This window comes from Procambarus clarkii, chromosome 24 (genome assembly GCF_040958095.1).
Source record: "Procambarus clarkii isolate CNS0578487 chromosome 24, FALCON_Pclarkii_2.0, whole genome shotgun sequence".
NCBI lineage: Eukaryota > Metazoa > Arthropoda > Malacostraca > Decapoda > Cambaridae > Procambarus > Procambarus clarkii.
The window spans coordinates 21,150,877-21,163,866 of record NC_091173.1 but is presented as its reverse complement, the minus strand read 5'-3'; the positions used below and the strand labels follow the sequence as shown (position 1 = coordinate 21,163,866).

At 45.6% G+C, this 12,990-nt stretch overlaps 1 protein-coding gene across 2 annotated transcripts in view; it reads right to left on the bottom strand.

Annotated features, from left to right (window-relative positions):
* Positions 1 to 84: 84 nt before the first annotated feature.
* Positions 85 to 12,990, bottom strand: part of LOC123761628 (uncharacterized) — a 46,553-nt gene continuing 33,647 nt past the window's right edge. The window contains exons 1-2 of one of the 2 annotated variants that reach the window (XM_045747677.2): positions 4,704 to 5,067; positions 85 to 1,640 (exon numbers count right to left, since the gene is read on the bottom strand). In XM_045747677.2, the coding sequence (XP_045603633.1) occupies positions 601 to 1,638 (1,038 nt within the window). In that variant the 5' untranslated portion in view covers positions 1,639 to 1,640; positions 4,704 to 5,067 and the 3' untranslated portion in view covers positions 85 to 600. Of the gene's footprint in view, positions 1,641 to 4,703; positions 5,068 to 12,990 lie in introns of those variants that run through there. The other variant, XM_069330722.1, reaches the window with a different exon arrangement.

The following is a 12,990-nucleotide window of genomic DNA, read 5'->3' as shown; positions in this document are numbered from 1 at the left end:
GATTATTACTAGAGTTAATTAACTGAGTTCATTTTTCTACTTTCTTAATTTCATACTAATTATAGGATCATAACTAAGCAAGTGTATAGTTTTATAGTTTTTATTTACTTAAACAGTATACAGAGGGTCGGTGTGTTGTCTGAAGACAGAGTTTATCGTACTGCTTATCATCATCAAAGCCATCTTCTTGTAGCACACAGGAACATAACGTATCATTACACTTCTATTATAACCTTTACTCACTCACAAGATGTTGTTTGATCACACATACATGTATCATCCCCAGCTCGACCTGAGGAAATTCGTTCCAGTGAATGTCACAAAACGAGAATCAGGTAAGTAAAGCGTCCGTCTTAATGCCTTTCCCGCCAGTTTTACATGTCAGGCGGATGGTCCTAGAGCAATGATACACACTGGATACACAAAATAGTGTGGCAGTGTTCTAACTGTCCATAGAGGACACACAAGAATGTACATATGCTGGTTTGGACTGTAACTGAATGATCACATCTGTGGTAGAAGGTAAACTAATCAATAAATCAAGAAACTAGAGTACTAGCTCAGCAATTGTAGAGAACTGTCACCAAACACGAGAGGCTTTTACGTCAGCAGTAAGTGTCTGTAGCAGTGGCTGCTCACTCTTTCCTTCTCCAGCCCTTCAAAGTGTAAATACATGCTTGAAACTTCAGGATAAGGCTTATTACGAGAGCTCTCATTGGTGCACATGCATCTTGCAGCGTCATTGTATGTAAAACTAAGAAAGCCAAAATGAGTTTCGTTCGAGATTTGTATTGTGGCATTTTTGTAAGCATATTTAAAAACTTTTGGGAAGGGTTCCATAAAGCTGCAGCCCACCAGGCCGTCATCACACCTGGCCACGGGTATAGAGTCAATGACGCTCCCTGGTGCTGGGGACCTCAGACTTCCCACCACGTTTCCCGGGACAGTGTCACACTCACCATTAATCAAGCGATGCAAGATGGTGTTAATCTTGAAGAAAGTCATCGAAGGGGTGATCGTGCTTGGAACTTTACACGGTACGGCCTTAAGTCTCCATGGTTTCTTGCTGCAAATTTTGATTACATTCTTTGACTTTTTATTCTTCTTCTTCTTCTCCTTCTTTGAATGTATCGAGGCGCGTGTCTGGTCCATGTTGTTGCCTTCCTCGCGATTGATTTCGGTCTGCATATGATTGATGACGAAATCACCACCAATGATGTCCACCACAGGTAAGTCTTGGGGGGCGTAGTAGGATTCTTGTACATGACTGGGTCTTCCCGCCAGGGCCGTCTCTCCAACCGCTCTTCCAGGACGCCCCTTCCGGTGCGACTCAACCCGTTCAGTACTGACTGTCTTCAACCTGGATCCACGTTTACTTCCTTCGAACCTAGATCCGAGTTCGCTTGTTCCGAAACCACTATATCCTCTTTCGATGGGGGCCGTCGTCCACGAGGTGACTGGTGCCTTCCAGGTGGGAGTGTTGAGGGGGTCACCGCCAGGGGCACCGACGCCACCCACACTACCATCACCATCCCAGTGTCTGGCAGGTCGAGGCCGGGCGTGGTGACCACTACAAGTCAGACCCATAAAGATGCTCACCAACGCCACCAGTGGAGAATGAACGTTGAGCCGCGCCATATCTGCGAAAAAAAAGGATAAGAATTTAAAGTTTCTTCAATAAGCTGACTATTAATCATGAAATAAGCATTGAGATATGATTATAATAATAATTTATAATTCATTTTGTCGGGGGACAGGCAGTCTATGTATATACATGTTAGGCTTATATCGAGGTCTCTCCCAAGATCGAAGTTAAGTTTCCCTCCCCAGAATGCAACCCCATAACATGATTTCTAGCTCCTGGGTACCTGTTTTCTGCTAATAGAGACATTAGGTGATAGGAAATGCGCCCAGCCCATTCTCTCCCGCCGGGCTGGGCGGAAGGTGATTCCATTCAAATTTTTCAATCACCCAATCAAAACAAATTTGGGTGATTCCAAATTTTTAGAATCACCCAAAAGTGATTCCATGCACCCGCCAAACCCCTCTATTTATGAATGAAAAACGGTTTACACACCACTTACAACTGTTTTCGTTCGAACTCTTCCGACACAAGTGCTTCACTGACGAATTTTGTTCGGACCACAACGCTGTAAATGTGTAAATGTCACCCACGTACTACAAATACAAATAATCGCCAACAGAACCTAAACACCTAACCTAATCTATGCCTATATATGCACAATATGCTATATATTATAATATTAATTTATACTTGAGAAAATTCCCGTTTTGAATGCACAGCATGTAAAAATTTATGAATGCGTCTGTGGGGTTGACTGCTGAAAGTAATGGACTTGAGTCGAGGACGGGTTGCTAACCGCACACAACACTAACCGCAACAACGGACACATATGTATCCGGTCGGACTCCTGGTTCAACCTTGACGACGAGCGGACGTCTGGACACCTCCTCCGCCTGGGAGCCGCCGGTTCACGTCTTGTTTTCGCGTTTTGGCTTTGCTACTGTCGTTTGGCATCCCTTTTCAGCGGTCCGATTGTACGGCGCCTGGCGTACATATCGCCTTGGGTCACAGGATTGTTGATAGATTTTTTTTCTGACGTGTACTGGCTGGTTCTCCCGGCGGGGTGACGGTGTTCGGGGGCCGGCTTGGCCGAGAGGTGCCGGGGGTTGGCGGGTCTTGGTGGGCTCCTGGTGTGCCCTTGGCCGTGGTGGGCGGCCGGCATCTGCTCTACCGAAGGACACTGGATGACTTTTGCGTTTTGGTTGGGGGCCGAATTTTGGTTTGGTACCTGGTGTTCTCTGTGTGGGGCGGGGCCGGTGCTTGTCACCCTGAGGGACTCCTGGGACTCCCCAATCATCTGCCTGACTGTGCGTTTATTTGCCGTATGGCATATTAGTTTCTAGTGATTGGCGTCACTCGTTTTGCGATTTAGCTTGGCGTTCCACCTTTCCTGGCTTCGTGATTCAACCTTAACGGGTACGCCGGGGCGCATCCGATCCCACGATCATCGTCGCCCCTAAATCAACAACAACAACAACATAACAATGTATCGGTGACATCATGGATGTTATGGGAATAGTTGACGCCATTTGATGCTTTTTTTAAGTGCTTAAGTGGTCTCAGAGGCGTTATTGTATGTCGTTTGGCGAGTACATGATACCATGGACACACACACGTATGTGTGTACTCGACTTTAGCTCCTTTACTTTACGTAACATCTTAGACACAATCACACCACGGTGTGTGTGTACCACTTAACAGAGCTTAGACAATAAACACAGACGTAGGCCTACATTATACAATCCCTGCCAAAACAGCTGTAGACCTACAGTATACAATAGAGATCTTCACGATCTCTACAAATGGTCGGAAGACTGGAAAATGCTTTTTTAATATCGACAAATGGAAGATCTTGCATGTAGGGCATAATAATGCACATTAAAACTACCACATCTACAACACTGCCTTGCAGCAGATTGATGAAGAAAAGAATCATAGAGCCAGAATCCACCAATCACTGATAGTTGCATAAAGTTGGAGTTGCAGTAAAAGTAGCCAACCAAATTCTTGGACTAGTCAAACGAACCTTTGACTTCAAGGAAAGGAGAAGGTAGTTATTCACCTGTATACATCTCTGGTGCTTCCTCATTTGAACTACTGCATCTTCAGTTAGTTTAGTTCATTTATTATGCACCCCATACCCATCTTGTGGGCGGTAGTGGAAAGGGTTACAGAGACACATAATGGGCTCAGGGACTGAACCCCACAATTCATTTAGCTAAGCAAGTTACAATCTTGATGAGCTAGTTACAAAATTCAATATAAGTTATCACATCAACAATGGGTTCGAGATCGACCTCAAGTACAGGTTCTAAATTAAGCAACTGACATATGTGGAGAGCTTCAGAAAGACATATCTGCTTTAGAGAAAGTTCAACACTGGGCAACAAAAATCCTCCTAGAACTAAGTCTCGACTCATACCAGGAACGGTTGTGGGTCACAGGAGTAACAACGAAACAAACCAGACATGACAGAGCTCATCTTACTGAAAGATTTAAAAGTTTTTACTTTTTAAATATTAAGTTTTCTCACTTTTAAAATATTGATCAATTAGGAAGATATTGATCCAAACTACTTCTTCAAGGAAGGTCAGAAGTAACACAAACAAGGAGGAACAGCTTCAAGCTTAACAAGCCGCAATATAGGACAAACAACAATAAATGCTTTTTCACCCATAAGGGTATAAAGTTACGGAACTACCTACCCGCAGACGCCGTAAATGCCAAAACTGCTGCAATTCAAGATCCAGCTGGATAAAGGCATCAGAATGAATGGGGGGGGGGGACCTTTGACAAGTCGCCAGTTTCCTGCCCTCGTCCAAGCCACTAGTAAGATGGTGGACCTCAGGTAAATTCAGGTAAAACCCCTGACAACACAACAGTAGGCCTATAGATCATACTAACCCCTCACAAATCACAGCAGTAGGCTTGCATCAAACAAACCCCGGTCAAAAATATTCACCGAACATCAAACTACATGAAGAACTGTCGCTATATAAAATTTACATGTCATACAAAGACAAAATCCTACAAAATCCCACAACAGCATTTCCCAGGAAGCGAGGAATCACAACTTAACAACAACCACTTTGCTACACCTATTTCCAACCGATCTTACCTCCGAGTTTGTAAATCAACCAGCAGATTGTGAAGCAGATGAGGCTATGTGATCGGTTTAACCGCTCGTAGTAACTGGTACAACCGCTCACAGCAACTGGTACAACCGCTCACAGCAACTGGTACAACCGCTCACAGCAACTGGTACAACCGCTCACAGCAACTGGTACAACCGCTCACAGCAACTGCCAGCTCTACAATGCCTCTCCATGGGCCCCGGGAAGCGAATTTATAGCGAGAGAAGCACAGTTTTTTTCATTGAGTGGCGGACCATATTGATTTGTTTAGTTCAAGTATTATTCATCCCATACTCATCCTGCAAGTGGTGATGGACCCCATGCTCATTCATTAAGTGGCTAGGGATCTCATACCCATCTTGTGAGCGGTGGTGGACCTCATACCCATCTTGTGAGCGGTGGTGGAGCCCATACCCATCTTGTGAGCGGTGGTGGAGTTACCCATCTTGTGAGTATTGTTGGACCTCATACCCATCCTATAAGTGTTATCATTAAGACGGTTCTCAAGTAACTGCCTCGAACGCTGTTTAAGGACTTGTACAAACTTCACTACAGGTCGTTAAGTATGTCAGTTTGGCGTATGCTGACTATTTTATCATGTTACACGAGGCTTTCAGATTTTAGACTCGGTGTAACATGATAAACCATTAAACATTTTTTTTGTCCTTCCTGACTCAAGAAGTTGTTCTCCAACTGTATACTATGATTCCTGTGGCCTCCTTCATCATGGTGATATCATTGCACATACTGGGATTGGACTCGAATAGCCACTTCTCGGTCCATTTCCGTGGCTTGTTCAATTTTTGTAGTCAGTGTCAATCCTCCTTCGTCCTAAGCATTCTCACTAGTCTATGGTGAGATATTCTGTGTGATATTTTGTGACTGAAAGTGTTCTGCAGTCCTTAAATAACCCATCTGTTACGGTATCGACACAATCCCCGTAGTGGGGAGTAGCGATTCCTACGCCATCTATGGACCTGCACTCCAACTCACAGGTATTAGGGTGAGGTGCAAACTACGCCATCTGTTGGTGGTGGCGTGACATCGGTGAAAGGCTCCAGTTTCCTGCCTCAGAAGGTGAGGTCGATGAGGATGACCTCTGGCGGGTGGCGTATCGAGATCAACACGCTCTAGGTAGCGACTACAATTGCAATTTCTGGACTGTGTGTTCAGTTCCCCCGGTGAATGGGTGTTATCCTAAGGTCACCCAGTATACTATCTGTCTAGCTAATGACGTTTTATGTTCACAGAGGTGACGTAGGGAGGCGGGACTCCTGGTTCAACCTTGACGACGAGCGGACGTCTGGACGCCTCCTCCACCTGGGAGCTACCGGTTCACGTCTTGTTTTCGCGTTTTAGCTTTGCTACTGCTGTTGGCATCCCTATTCAACGGTCCAGTTGTACGAGCCTGGCGCACATATCGCCTCGGGTCACGGGATTGTTCATAGATTTTATTTTTTACGTGTTCTGGCTGGTTCTCCTGGTGGGGTGACGGTGTCCGGCGACGGTTTGGCCGAGGTGCCGGGGATTGGCGGGTCTTGGTGGGCTCCTGGTGTGCCCTTGGCCGTGATGGGCGGCCGGCATCTGCTCTGCCGAAGGACACTGGATGACTTTTGCGTTTTAGTTGGGGCAGAGTTTTGGTTTTGCTACCTGGTGTTCTCTGTGTGGAGCGGGGCCGGTGCTTGTCACCCTGAGGGACTCCTGGGGCTCCCCAATCATCTACCCGTTTGTGTTTTTTTAGCCGCAAGGCATAATAGTTTCAAGTGATTGGCGTCACTCGTTTCGTGATTAGGCTTTGTGTTACACCTTTCCGAGCTTCGCGATTAACCCATCAATGGTATGCCGGGGCGCATCCGATCTCACGGTCGTTGTCGCCCCTAAATCAACAACAACAACGTAAGGAGGTGATTGCGCTGAGGAGGGCAGTTCACGTTAGGCAGTCCAGAACTCTTTCTTGACTTGGTCTTGTAAGAGGACAAAGTGGCCGCCGTCGGTTATAGCAGTGTGTGTTAGCTGCTGATTTATGTAGTGTTGTTTGGACCGACGTACCCGGGATTGGCCAGGAAGAATTACAAGAGGACAGTGATGCGTCTGTTGAGAAGTGCTGCTAGTGAGTGACTAGAGACTCCTGCCAGGGTGTTAGCTACCCCTGTATGTGATTATTTGAGACCCCTGTCAGTGTGTTGTTGAAACCCTCTGCCTGTGTATATCTGGAGAGCGGAGGTAGGGTATTGGCAGTGTCACGATATGGTGTGTGTGGACTGGCCCATGTTATCTTGAGATTATCTTGAGATGATTTTGGGGCTTTTTAGTGTCCTCGCGGCCCGGTCCTCGACCAGGCCTCCACCCCCAGGAAGCAGCCCGTGACAGCTGACTAACACCCAGGTACCTATTTTACTGCTAGGTAACAGGGGCATAGGTGAAAGAAACTCTGCCCATTGTTTCTCGCCGGCGCCTGGGATCGAACCCAGGACCACAGGATTACAAGTCCTGTGTGGTGCGCCGGGACCCGCGCACCACACACAACAAAACATCAGCTGCTGCTCATCCTAAAAAAAATAAAAAAACTGATTAGAGAGTTGTTATCATGAGCGCTACAGGATTTCCGAGTCTCGTTCAAAAAAAAAAATAAAAAACTCCCACCCGTCCCATCTTATCCCCTCTCTAAAACACACACAAACACACACAAACACACACACACACACATACACAAGGCGCTGGTGGTTGAGTGGACAGCACGCTGGATACGTAGTCCTGAGGTCCGGGGTTCGATTCCTGGCGCCGGCGGAAACAGATGGGCATAGTTTCTTTCACCCTGATTCTCCTGTTACCTAGCAGTACATAGGTACCTGGGAGTTAAGACAGCTGTTACGGGCAGCTTCCTGGTGTGTGGGGAGGGGGAAGGGGGGGATATTAGTAGTTAGTAACAGTTGATTGATTGATAGTTGAGAGGCGGGTCAAAAGAGCAGAGCTCAAACCCCGCAAGCACACCTAGGTGAATACACACATTTTTGCGGAGAACGGAAGGATACCACGGTGGCGCTGCATATTCCATAACTTGGCTGACGTATGTGGTATACAAGGTCCTGAAAGACTCCTTATTCAGAGTCTAATTTTGGCCAACCTTACATTATGCCCCTTACATTGTCTGATTCGCTTTTCAATTTTCTTCGGTTAATGTTCATGCATTTGTACCTTTATTTGGTGCTTCCCTAAATTTTGTGTAACCCTCCACCCCTCTCTCTCTCTCTCTCTGTCTGTCTCTCTCTCTGTCTGTCTCTGTCTCTGTCTCTGTCTCTCTCTCTCTCTCTCTCTCTCTCTCTCTCTCTCTCTCTCTCTCTCTCTCTCTCTCTCTCTCTCTCTCTCTCTCTCTCTCTCTCTCTCTAGCAAGAAAGAATGTAATATTTTCCCACCTTGGATGTGGAAACAAACAGGATATCCATCTTCTGCCAAGAGATACGAGTGGACGTTTCTGTTCCCTGTAGCTGTTTGTGTTCCCAATCCTGCATCTTGTTGTGTTATTCAAGATGCTGCAGAGAGAGAGAGAGAGAGAGAGAGAGAGAGAGAGAGAGATTACAAGCAGTTGTCTGTCCAGTAGTGGAAATAACCGGACATATTCTCCCCTGCAACTGAGATAACTGTCAGGCTTCTAGTATAGGGACCGGATGTTGACCATCCGTTTTCCCATGCTAAGTCCGACTATGCTGGAAGCTATTAAGGCCACAGAAGTTCGTTAGCAAAACACAGTTTTGGCCGATCGAATCCGAATTCGTGGACTGCGAGTGCTGTTCTCTCGGCCGCGAGGTAATTACCTAAGTGTAATTATCTAAGTGTAGTTACAGGATGAGAGCTACGATCGTGGTGTCCCGTCTTCCCAGTACTCTTTGTCGTATAACACTTGGTTAATGTACATTTGTGTATATTATGTACTATGTACGTAAGGTGTGTGTACATTTGAGAAGGTATATATATGTTCTTTTGTGCAGGTGTGTTTTTCTACCAAGTGTTTATTGGAAGGAAGGTCTGTTCTTCAAGTCATGCTTGGACCAATGGGAGAAGAATCCGCCTCTATAGGACACCCATTTGAAGAGGCACCACCACCACCACAGTTCAATCCTGTGCCTCTTTTATACCTATACAAGAAACACTGTCAATCCACGTCACAATTACCAAACTGACAGCACTACCTTACAACAGATAGATGAAGAAAAGAACCTTGGAGTCAGAATCCATCATTCACTAAAAGTTGCACAAGTGGGAGCGGCGGTAATAAAAAGCGAACCAAACCCTGGCAATAATTAAACGTACCTTTACCTTCAAAGAAAAGAAAGTAGTCATTCAATGTTATAAGTCTCTGGTGCGCCTCCACCTGGATTATTGCATCCAGGCGTGGAGACCTCATCTTCAGAAAGATATAGCTGGTCTGGAGAAGGTGCAACACCGGGCAACAAAAATCCTCCCAGAGCTGAGACATCTCACGTATCAGGAAGGGTTGAGGGCCACAGGGCTAACAACACTACACACCAGGCATGACAGGGCGGATCTCATCGAACCTTTAAAGTACTAAACAATTTGGAGGATGTCGATCCAGACACTTTCGTCAAAATGTCAGATATAAAACGAACGAGGAGCAACGGGTTCAAGCTCAACAAGCAACAATGTAGGACAGAAAACTGTAGATGATTTTTCACTCACATGGTTGTAAACCCGTGGAACCGCCTACCCGCCAAAGCCGTAACCGCCAAAACTCTGCTGGGTTTTAAAATACAGCTGGAAAAGATCATCAGGGCAAATTGGGTGACCTTTGAAAAGCCGTCGGCTTCCTGTCCTCGTCAAGGCTACTAGTATTAGTGGCCCTCAGGTTAATTCAGGTAAATGATTCAGGTAAAATTCAAGCAAATGAATTTTATAAATACTGAAGTTTACCACTAAATTACAATTTTCTTTAATTTGTCGTTTTATTTAAGAAAATGAAAATTGTTTACGTAAGTTTGTGTAACTATTTTATATCAGTTTTGTTGTTATCGTCCCTCATCAAGATTGTAACTTGCTTAGCTAAATGAGGTAGTACGCTGCCCACTGGATGGGGGGCGGTGTGCAGGACAAACATATCAATTGTGACACTAGCTCTCCACACTAGCTCTCTCATTACCTGCCCGAAACGCTGCGCGTACTAGTGGCTTTACAAGAATGTAATTACTGTACTATCCAATGTATTCTCACAAACCCAATGTACCTTCTTGTATATATATAAATAAAATAAATAAATAAATAAATAAATAAATAAAACATATGTCAGTTGCTTAATTTACAAACTGTACTTGTGGTCGATCTCGAACCCTTTGTTGATGTGACGACTTATACTGAATTTTGTAACAAGTTCATCAAGATTGTAACTTGCTTAGCTAAATGAATTGTGGTGTTCAGTCCCTGAGCCCATTATGTGCCTCTGTAACCCTTTCCACTACCACCCACAAGATAGGTATGGGGTGCAAAATAAATGAACTAAACTAACTAAACATTAATATAAGGAGAGCATAATATACACGACCTAAGCACAAAAACTGCCTATTATATATATGTTCTCACAAAACAAGTATGTCTCAGGATGTCTCCATCTCAGGATGATACGAGAGAGAGGAAATCCTCGTGGTATCGGAGAGAGAAAAAGACTTATGGGCTAATATAGCCCCCTAACCTAAATTTTAAATTTTGCCCCGAGGGGCGAGTTTATTGGGCAGCGCCACTCATCTTGTGAGTGGACACACCGCCATAGCAGCATGTACAACACTCCCCAATAGGAAGAAAACCCGCTGGGTTGTTCATCCTGTCACTTGTACCCAGACACAGGCTACCTTGGCTACCTTGAGGTGCTTCCGGGGCTTAGTGTCCCCGCGGCCCGGTCGTCGACCAGGCCTCCTGGTTGCTGGACTGATCAACCAGGCTGTTAGACGCGGCTGCTCGCAGCCTGACGTATGAGTCACAGCCTGGTTGATCAGGTATCCTTTGGAGGTGCTTATCCAGTTCTCTCTTGAACACTGTGAGGGGTTTGCCAGTTATGCCCCTTATGTGTAGTGGAAGCGTGTTGAACAGTCTCGGGCCTCTGATGTTGATAGAGTTCTCTCTCAGAGTACCTGTTGCACCTCTGCTTTTCAACGGGGGTATTCTGCACATCCTGCCATGTCTTCTGGTCTCATGTGGTGTTATTTCTGTGTGCAGGTTTGGGACCAGCCCCTCAATTATTTTCCACGTGTAAATTATTATGTATCTCTCCCGCCTGCGCTCAAGGGAGTACAGATTTAGGCTCTTTAGTCGGTCCCAGTAATTTAGATGTTTTACTGAGTGGATTCTAGCAGTAAAGGATCTCTGCACGCTCTCTAGGTCAGCAATTTCTCCAGCTTTGAAAGGGGCTGTCATTGTGCAGCAGTACTCCACTCTAGATAGCACAAGCGTTTTGAAAAGTATCATCATCGGTATAGCATCTCTAGTGTGAAAAGTTCTAGTGTTCTCTAGTGTTGAAAAGACACAGCTGGGACTTGCTTAACTGTCTCAAGTGAACAGCTCCTCAAACAAGAAGATTAACATCTATCAACCCTTAAAAGCTTACGTTATTGTCACCAGCAGCACACGCCACAAGAACTTCACCAGCTGCATAAGGAAGGTTGGCTAATATAAGAACTGCCTTTAACAATCTGAACAAAGAGTCGTTCAGAATGTGGTATTTCGTTTATGTCAGACCGATATGCGGAGTGGATGGTATGTTGTTGTTATAGATTCAGCTACTCGGAACAAGATCCAAGTAGCATGGGCTATGGTGAGCCCGTAACTTACCTGGCACAGGAGCGGGGAGTGGATGGTAGAGTTGGGAGGCTTAAACCCAGTGAATGAGTGGGTTATGCCCCAACTCTACCCCCCCCCCCATATACCCCAGCCCCCATAGCCGTACACCCCAGGCAGACACTACCTACTCCACAATGGGTGTCGCATTTCGGCTCTCTTCCCCCCTCCCCCCACACAAGGCCACAATCCCCCACCGAGATTCCTCGGTGGGGGATTGCTGGGGAATTGCCGAGTCGACAGCTGGTCGACTTGTTGAACTTGTCGACCTGGTCGGGTGTGGCCTAGACCTGGTCGAGTGTGTGTCCTTGACCTGGTCGGGTGTGGCCTAGACCTGGTCGGGTGTGGCCTAGACGGCCAGGTCTGTGGAGCATCTGAATTCTAACTCGCATTCCCTTACCCCCTTTCTCTTGATGCTCTCACACATAACAGGAATATTCTCAATAATAAAAACATTCCGAGAGTCCTATTGAATCAAGCCACACAGGTCCTGTTTACACCCAGCAATATTCACTCCTGTATTGTGCCGAGATACACCTATAAACTTACCAAAAATCGGTGTCCCGATTCTAAGCTCTTATAACCAAACTAATCCCTACCTTTTACAATCTTTTTAAATCTCAACTTGGCAAGTTGAGATCCCTCACTACGATACCGTCTCTGTCTTAATTACCATACTGCCACCAAAGTATTTATAGCCTCATTGTTAGTGAATGTCATACATCTTATTCTCTTCAACGACGTCGTTCATCGTTCTACAGAAGCTCTGAGTGCTTCCCATCGTGAGGGAGGCTCATGATGCTGACAGCCTCCTTCAGGTAGGATAACATAATTGGTGTTTCCGTAATTATATCGTGGGGAGGTTAACAAGCAAGAACTCCTCAGTTCGTCTTGGGCGTTCACGCGTTGCTGGCTGTCTGGAGGCCAAGGTTATTGCAATATTTACACCCAGGATCCCTTTCCCAGTCGGATTTGTAGATGTTTTTCAAAGTCGGATTTGTAGGTAATTTTCTCAGTCGAATTTGTTGATGTTTTTCGCAGTCGGATTTGTATATGGTTTTTGCAGTCGGATTTGTAGGTAATTTTCGCAGTCGGATTTGTTGATGTTTTTCAAAGTCGGATTTGTAGACGTTTTTCGCAGTCGGATTTGTAGGTAATTTTCGCAGTCGGATTTGTAGATGTTTTTCGCAGTCGGATTTGTAAATATTTTTCGCAGTCGGATTTGAAGACAATTTTTGAGATTTACAATTATCTTCAAGCTCGTAATGTCATTCCGTTTACCGAAGCTTGAGGTCCACACGTGTGAGCTTCAGGCTTGGGGCCCACATAGGTGTGTGTGGATTATGCTGCACAGGACCTGGGGCCCCAAACCTCCACCTTATTGGGTCATTGCTTATTAAGACTCGACGTCTCATACTTCACACTTAACAAGCC